This window comes from the organism of the source record quoted next, unplaced genomic scaffold (genome assembly GCF_019419815.1).
Source record: "Pyrus x bretschneideri cultivar Hongxiangsu unplaced genomic scaffold, Pyrus_bretschneideri_v1 Contig1, whole genome shotgun sequence".
Lineage (NCBI taxonomy): Eukaryota > Viridiplantae > Streptophyta > Magnoliopsida > Rosales > Rosaceae > Pyrus > Pyrus x bretschneideri.
In genome coordinates this window covers 17,712,718-17,721,476 of record NW_025999390.1, presented here as the reverse complement: position 1 = coordinate 17,721,476, position 8,759 = coordinate 17,712,718, and the positions used below count along the sequence as shown (strand labels likewise).

The 8,759-nt window shown below is 38.9% G+C and overlaps 1 protein-coding gene across 11 annotated transcripts; it reads left to right on the top strand.

Annotated features, from left to right (window-relative positions):
• The first annotated feature begins 1,272 nt into the window (after positions 1-1,272).
• Positions 1,273-6,837, top strand: LOC103935909 (pentatricopeptide repeat-containing protein At1g77360, mitochondrial). Of its 11 annotated transcripts, none has more exons than XM_048589902.1 (5): positions 1,273-1,490; positions 2,272-3,877; positions 5,064-5,137; positions 5,493-5,566; positions 5,732-6,837. In XM_048589902.1, the coding sequence occupies exon 2, from the start codon at positions 2,305-2,307 to the stop codon at positions 3,748-3,750; it is 1,446 nt and encodes a 481-aa protein (XP_048445859.1). In that variant the 5' UTR covers positions 1,273-1,490; positions 2,272-2,304; the 3' UTR covers positions 3,751-3,877; positions 5,064-5,137; positions 5,493-5,566; positions 5,732-6,837. The 11 variants fall into 11 exon arrangements, with proteins under 11 accessions (XP_048445859.1, XP_048445847.1, XP_048445868.1 ...); XM_048589890.1 differs by having other exon boundaries at positions 2,272-4,964; XM_048589911.1 differs by lacking the exon at positions 5,064-5,137.
• Positions 6,838-8,759: the final 1,922 nt, after the last annotated feature.

The window sequence follows — 8,759 nt, the reverse complement described above, 5'->3', positions numbered from 1 at the left end:
TGCAACTCAGTTTTCAAATGATTTGACTCTAGATTTCAAAATAGAAGCATAACGTTCAAGAAGATTCGACCATGCTTCAAAAGCAGTCCTACACCCCAAGACATATTCCATTGCCTCATCTGTTAATGTAGCAAGCAACAGACTAATAAGAGTCAAATCAATAGACTCCCCTTCAAGAAATGTTGTAGTAATCTCCTTGGTGATACCATTTTTTGAACTCACCGCATACTTTGAAGGACACGCAATTGTACCATTAAAATGGCCAAACAGTTTATACCCTTTAAGAACCGACTGAAACTGAAATGCCCATTTGACAAAATTGTCATCTCTGAGTTTTATAGTCAACATACCCAACAAATTCTCAGTCTTGAATGAAGAAGACGCCATTAAAACAAACTCAACCAGTCACAAATCGTAATAAAGACACCAAAACAAGGAGACTGACATTCCACAAACACAATTTTCTTCCAAGATTCACAGAAAAAATACCCAAGGAGAATGAAACTCCAAATCACAACACAAATCTCACGCTTCTATTAAAGATACCAAAAAAAGGAGACTGACACTCCACAAACACAACTTTCTTCCAAGATTCACAGAAAAATACCCAGAATGAAACTCCAAGATTCATAGAAAGAATGACACTTTCTTCTTTACATCGACAAGCCCTAGAGAATGATACTCCAAGGAAAGACTAATACTTGTAGAGGTCAACACATCAAGATTCGACCAAAAAACCCCAAATCTTCACTTCAATTAAATCTCAAAAGTAAATCAAAGACCACAACTCTAAGAAATAAGCATCAAACAAAAACAGTTCACCTGATTTACTGAAATTGCACCACCAAATATCCAAACACCCACACAACACCGTTTCATATCACCAAACACCCACTCTTCAAGCAGCACCCATACCAGCAGAAGTCTTTACCAGAATCAAGAATGGCAACAAGCCAATTGTGACGATGATACCATATTAACATAGAAGAACTATGAACGACAATAGATGACAGAGTCGAAGAAGAAGAGAAGAAGAAGATTGAAAGAGAGAGAAGAGAGAGATTGTATTAACACTTTCAAAAACTATTACAATGTTTTTCTTCTTACTCAAATGACAGCCCTATCACTTCTTATATAACCACAAGGGCTAATTACAACAATACCCTTCTACTTGTATTAACTAACTCACCTTCTAGATAATGTCACGTGACAATTCTGTTATATTGGTTATTAGGTTTAACCACTGCAAATTGAAGGAAAAAAAAAATGCCGGTGCGGTTGGTGTGGTTAGTCGGTTTTTTATTCAAATGCCAGGCCCTAGTCCAACATAACCCAAGATCGTCCATTTCTTGGGCACTCGCTCCTCTCCAGAACTCTCACTCTCTCCCTCCAGTTCTGGACAGCACCGTGAAGACCGAGGCGAACCCCTAAGCCAAGGGAGGACGACACGAGCTCGAATAAGGAGAGACAGTTGCCGAGGAGTTCTGGAGGTTAATTTGTTTCGTTTCCTCCATTTCTTTTGGGTTTAATTTTGTTTGGTTGGTAGGAGAACTAAGAAAAGATTGAATCTTTTGCGTCTGTTATGTGCTTGCTGTAGTTTGTGATAAAACAAATTTGGCAATTTTTGGTAAAGGAAAAGGATTTTGGTTTCGTATCAATTGCAAACCTGGAAATTGGATACTATGGATTTTGGTTTAAGTTCGAGATTTTGGTCTCTATTGTTTTCCTACATTTTCTTAGTGAACATTGGATAAGTGCCGGAAGGGGTTTCCTTAGATCTTTGGGATGCTTTATATGTATCAGTGTGGGTGTTTGCGGTCCAAGTAATGTTATTTAAGCAAGCATGGTAGTATTTCTGTTATGGAATTTGGCTGTGAATGAATAGAATTGGTTGGTGGGTATTGGTATAAGTATGTTTGCTTCACCCCTCTCTCTCTAGAATTTCTATTTCCTTTGATTTATTTATTGGAAGATGTTAGAGCAAATCAAATTGCAGGAAATTTCAGGAAGTCTTATTATTTTTCTTAATTTATTTTCAATCTTCAAAAATTAAATTCGTTGGTCCTAATTTGTTAATGCATTCCCATTATTTGATGGGAATTGTTATTGGCACTCAAAAATCTCATTTTGCACTCCAAACTTTCTATAATTAGAAAGAAAAATACAGTTATAGGAGTGTAGAATGAGATTTTTGGACTGCTAATAATAGTTCCCTATTTGATTAGTTAAATGATGTTTGATTTCTCTAAATTTAGATTTCAAATGATCCAGGTGACTTGATTTTTCAATCGGGTTCCCAAAAACATGGCCATAAGATTACAAAAATGTGGGGAAAGATTAGGTTTTGGGTTGATGAAATTGACCCGGAATTATTGTTCAACCGAACCCATGAGGGAATTTTCCGACCCAACAAAAAGACTTTGCAAAATTATGATGTCCTGCCCAACACTTGCTCTTGATACTGCCCTTGACCAAACCGGGATCCGAATTTCACCTGAAATGGTAGAGGAAGTTCTCACGAGATTCAACAATGCCGGTATGGTTGCATACAGGTTCTTTGAGTGGGCGGGGAAGCAGCGAAATTATACGCATAGTGTTAAGGCCTACCATGCTATGATTGAATCTTTGGCCAAGATCAGGCAGTATCAGATCATGTGGGAGCTTGTGAACTCGATGAGGTTGAAGAGGATGCAGAATATGGAGACATTTGGAATCATTATGAGGAAGTATGCCAGGGCACAGAAAGTTGAGGAAGCGCTTTATACGTTTAATGTTATGGAGAAGTATGATTGTGCCCCAAATTTAGCGGCGTTCAATGACCTGCTGAGTGCTCTGTGTAAGTCCAAGAATGTGAGGAAGGCTCAGGAGGTTTTTGATAAAATGAAGGATCGGTTTGAGCCAGACTCAAAGACCTATAGTATATTGATTGGCGGATGGGGGAAGGATCCGAATTTGCCTAAAGCAAGGGAGGTGTTCAGAGAAATGATTGATGCAGGTTGCAATCCTGATATAGTGACTTATGGTATCATGGTTGATGTTCTTTGCAAGGCAGGGAGGGTGGATGAAGCCGTTGATATTGTTCAGGGCATGGATGATAGTGGTTGTACACCGACGTCTTTTATTTATAGTGTTTTGGTGCATACGTATGGGGTTGAAAACAGGATTGAAGATGCTGTTGCTGCATTCTTGGAGATGGAAAGGAATGGAATAAGGGCTGATGTGGTTGTGTACAATGCCTTGATCGGCGCTTTTTGTAAGGCTAACAAGTGCAAGAACGTCTATAGGGTCTTAAACGATATGAATTCCAAAGGCGTTACTCCCAATTCAAGGACTTGCAATGTCATTTTAAATAGTTTGATTGATCGTGAAGAGACTGAGGAGGCATTTAGTGTCTTTCGCAAAATGATCAAAGGATGCGAACCAGATGCAGATACGTATACAATGATGATAAAGATGTTTTGTGAGAGAGATGAGTTGAAGATGGCTCATAAAGTCTGGAAATACATGAAGTTGAAGCAGTTTGTCCCGAGCATGCACACATATTCAGTCCTTATAAATGGATATTGTGAGAAGGGAAATGCTTCAAAGGCTTGTGTCTTACTGGAAGAGATGGTAGAGAAGGGGATTCGGCCAGCAGGTGTGACTTTTGGGAGATTAAGGCAGTTGCTGATAAAAGAAGGAAGAGAAGATGTACTCAAATTTTTAAACGAAAAAGTTAATCTTCTTGTCAAGGAGCCTTTATTCGATTGAAGACTCAACACTATCAACTAAGAAAACTTGGACTGTTTGGTATTCTTAGTCCAACAGAACGAGTCCTGGAGTTCTAGTGCTATTGGTACTACATGCTAATTAGAGAAAGAAAAATCACCTTTTGCAGGTGAGGTTCTTTCTCATTTTACTTTTATGCCAAATTGTTGGTGAATTTTCATGTTGCAAATGTTTGTTGTTGAGAAACTATGGTCTTAGGGTTTAACGCAATTTCACAAATGTAATAATTAAAACATCATTACAGAAAACACATGCTTGTCTGGAATATTTTAGTTGACAACATGCAAACAGTAAAACTACACAAATTTGTACCTTCCACACACCTCCTGTTGTCATTTTGATCTTCTACAATTCATTTGATTCAATGGCCGGAAATTGAGATGAGTGTGTTAGAGGTAAAAAGGGGTGTGGATAGCACCATCCCTTATAAATATATATATATATATATATATATATATGGAACACTAGCTTATGTAATTCGGCGAATAAACAGTGATGCACTGAAAACAGATGATTTCAAGCTCGATTGTTTGTTTCTAAATGAGTCAGATAACATACTAACCATATTCTTGATAAGTCTATGTTCAGTTTCTGTGGGTTGTAATTAGGAGCCTTTTCTATCATTTTTGCTGTACTAGTCATCGACATCATCAACGCCACCATCCTCTCTCTCTCTCTCTCTCTCTCTCTCTCTCTCTCTGGCTTGAAATGCTAATTCAACAATTATTATGAGACCTCAGTCAACTGAAAATAGTTATGTTGTCTGTGATGTGGTTATCTTTACAATGACAATCTCAGAGTATCTGTGGGTTTGTTTTTCTTTCTGCTTGGTTTGTGCAACAAGTTGGGAATTATTAAGTGTTGCTTCTTGCATATATGGCATGGTACAGCTTTACACATTTTGCCCAATGATGCAGACTCATGTTCTTTGGTGTTCGTTTGATTTCTTTATGAGCATCTTCGCTTCGTATTAATCTACCGTTAAGAGTAACCATCTACTCTTTATGGTGGTGGCGTTTGTTGTTGTTGCTGCTGCTGCTGCTGTCATTCAGGATGTGCCTGTGAATGAAAATGAAAGCTCAGAATTCTTGAATTTGGATTCAGGATATAATAAGATCTGAGGGCTATTTTTTTGTTTACTTTTACAACCCAAGTGGTGTTGTGTAAATGGTTGTTTATTAGTTTTCATGTTTAAGGTATGTTGGCAATTGGTGCATCTCTTTCTTATCAGTATTCGTATATATAAACAAATATTTTGTTTCCCTTTAATTTGCCTTTGGCTTTAATATTGCTAGGGGCACAACAGAAAGGTTGCTCCTTTGTGACCGAAGGTCGCAGGTCGTGGAAACAGCCTCTTTGCAAAGTAAGGGTAAGGCTGCGTACGACAGACATTCTCCCGAGCCTTGCAAAATGGGGAGCCTTGTGATGAGTCAGTTTTTTTTTTTCTTCAGTAATCAGTATTTTTTTTTGGGATAGAGAGTAATGAGTCATGTTTTGTGCTTACTTTAAAATTGTTCCTTCAGTTTTATCTCATTTTTTGCTTCTTTTGTATAATACGATAATTTCTCTACCTGCTGCGTGTGTGTGGTTGTGGTATGCATGTCTCCAGTTTGTTGATAGAAGGAATTCTATGGTTGTGGTATTCGTATATGGTTGGCTTTTTAATGATACTTTGTCACCCTTTGTTAATAAGCCCAATGATGGAATCTCATTTTGTGAAACAGTGCTTCACTTTAAGCTGTCGTTTACTGCGCCACGCTGATCATTGCCATTTGGCTGCTGCTGCTGCTTCATTATTGTTAGTATTTTTATTATTTGAGGTCTCATTTGTTCGTTGTGTTAAGACGGCTAGTCTGTTTTTAACCTCTGGTGTTGTGGATGCGTTCTTGTTTTTGCACTGGAATTTGATGCCGCCGTCTTGCTGCTTGTTAGTGTGACAGTTTATGTTTCTTGTTGCCTCTAGGCACAGTAGGAGTAACAGTGGTAGGTGCAAGCTGGTGTTTCAACACGGGAGGATTTAACCCGACTACTCTATTAACTCAGTTTGGCATCTAAGTGGACCGCAATTGCAATCGCATCATGCACAGTAGCAGGTTTAAGCAATACAAGACCAATATCAGGAGTGCGATTAGCCAAACACCTAAATTCGAAGATGTAATCCTTCAAAGTACCTGTATGACGCAGTTTGAAGAGTGTTTCTGCAGTGTCCTCAAACTCGAATGGCCCAAACTCCATGCATAAGGCTCGAGTGAACTCCTCCCAGGTCGGAGTAGTGCGCAAACAGTCTCTCCACTTAAACCACTGCAAGACTTCACCATCGAAATGGAAGGAAGCAGTAAGGACACGCTGCGCAGCGGGAGTGTTGTAGAAGGAGAAGAACTGCTCCGCCTTATAAATCCAAGCAAGCGGATCCTCGCCTTCAACAAAACGAGGGAACTCAACTCGCTGAATCCATGGCGGTCATGGTGGATGATCATTGCCAACACGAATCAGACTCCGAGGATGTGGATCTGGTGCAGTGGCACGATGATCGGAACATTCAGTAACCACGGGACCCGCAAGGCCACTACCGTCCAGCTGAAACTGTAGTTCGCGACAGAATTGCTTGAAGTAGAGCTGCAATTTAGTGTCAAGAGTAGCAGACACCGCTTCGTCGACCAAGGAATGAAGAGAAACCATGGAAGCTTCTAGCGCACCAACACAGCCGTCCCTCGCAGAGAGACGATTGGTGGTAGTTGCACGGGCCGTGCATGGAAGTAAACCAGGATCAGAGGCTGATACCAATGATAGCACCAGAATCCGGCGAGGCTGAACCTTGACATGCTTACAAGATCAGAAATTGCGGTGGAAGAAGAGAGAAGAAGAAGCTGAATATTTTTTGTAAAATTATTTTTAATTCCTTTCCAACCTTTAGAAGAGAGGGAACATATGGCTATGTAGTTAGCCCAATACACATTTGAAATCTGCCACATGGCAATAAAAGACAGAAATTGTAAACAAACTCTCCTACAGAATTACAAATAGCAAATAAACCCTCAACACAATCTCACTTATTACATTTTGGCCCAATTCCTAATACTTGTGACCGAAGCAATCAGAGGATCATAACACGGTGATTCAGGTTTGGTGCGTGGGCACCGGTGCACTGGTGGGCAGCAGACTCTACGGCAAACTGATGATTGGGTTATGGGTTTCTGATTGAAACTGATTGCAAAGAAATCTGGGCAGCAACGACATCCGTCGCTCGCTGTTCATTTCGAATTCAGAGAGGAGTAGTAATGACAACAGTTGCTTGCTAATCTATTGTCAGCAATGACGATAGTCGCTCGCTGGTCAACGGCGCATCAAACATAGTTGAGACACGGTAATGCTACCACGCACAGCTAAGTTTTTTCCTATTTTTACGACATGGCTTTGGCTTCAAGAAGAGAATGCTTTTGGAATTGTGTATTATATGTCTATTCATCTCTCAAAGAGGATGATACAATCATATCAATAAGGAAAGAACTAATTTACATGAAATCATGCTAAATTAAGAATTCCAAGATAATAAGACTGTACAAAAAGTCAACAAAATTAACCTCGATTAATTACTTTTTCATTCAATTAAGATTTCCTCCAGCAATCTTAGACCCCGACACATTGAAAAATCTCTCGTGGCCAACACTAAAGGCTAGAATATCATCCTCCCCTAAAAAAATAAGGGTAATGTTAGGGAAACTAAATTTCTAAACCAAATGATGTGGATGGTAATGATTGGATTATTACTTAAGTTTTGATTACCGTGTTTATTTCATATTAATGACACATCTTTTAGTTTACAAATTTAGTTTAAAATTTTGGTCTCGCTCTCAAAAAGCAAGAACTCAAAGAAAAAGTAACGAAGCAAGCGAAGATTTTTGTCACCTTTTTTTCAACTTCTCAAGGAAACAAAGCAAAGCTAGTTATGTTTTTTTCTTATCTTTTTGGATTTGAATCATAATTACTTATCTTCTTTCTCTGCGATACCAGCCTTCAAAACCGAAACCATGTGGATCAATGCTAACACACCTTACCATAAGGCTGGGAAGAAGACAGCTGTTAACTTTGAATCTTTTCAAAACTCTCATTTTTCAGCTTTTAACATTATATAGTTTGAAAGCATCTATTTCTTTGATCAAAATTGCATATTTAATAATCGTAGAGAACTTTGCAGTTGTTCTTTAACTTTGTTTCTTGATTAAGCAACGTCTGAAATTATATAGTTTGAAAGCATCTAATTCTTTGATGAAAATTGCATATTTAATAATCGTAGTGAACTTTGCAGTTGTTCTTTAACTTTGTTTCTTGATTAAGCAACGTACCTATGTGCAGTTTACCATCTAGCTAGCCTGATGGTGACGATTGTACAGAGAGAGAGATGGAGAGGTTGAAGAAACAGAGAGAAAAAGATGAGAAAATAGAAAGAGAGGGAGAGGCACTGAGTCGAACAAAAAGGCCATATCAATGGGCCATGTACGACAACTGGGAACGCCTGAAACAATACTATAAGGGAAACTGCGAAGAGGTATTCAGTCCATTGACAACGAACGATGACACTGTACTTCACGTCGTAGCCTTTGCCGGGCGGAACGACGTGCTTGAATTCTTGATTTCACTTGTGACAACTGCGACCAACGACGCCCTTCGGAATTTACGGAATGCCTTGGTGCTGGAGAATAGCCACGGGAACACCATCCTCCACGAGGTGGCTGTTGAGAAGTCATTGACTTAGAATAGGAAACAAAGTCATTGACTTAGAATAGGAAACAAAGTCTGTAATTGATATGTACAAAATCTTCCTTTTTCGTATAGCTAGATTGTAGGCTAAGTTAATTCTCTTCCAAGAGAATGAGTCTGTTTATAAAGCCTTTTGTATCCTTTTTGAATAATTCAATATAGTCGAATATATTTTTACATGGTATCAAGAGCTAGGCCAAAACCCTAGTTCTTTTTTCTGCTGTTGTTTCTCT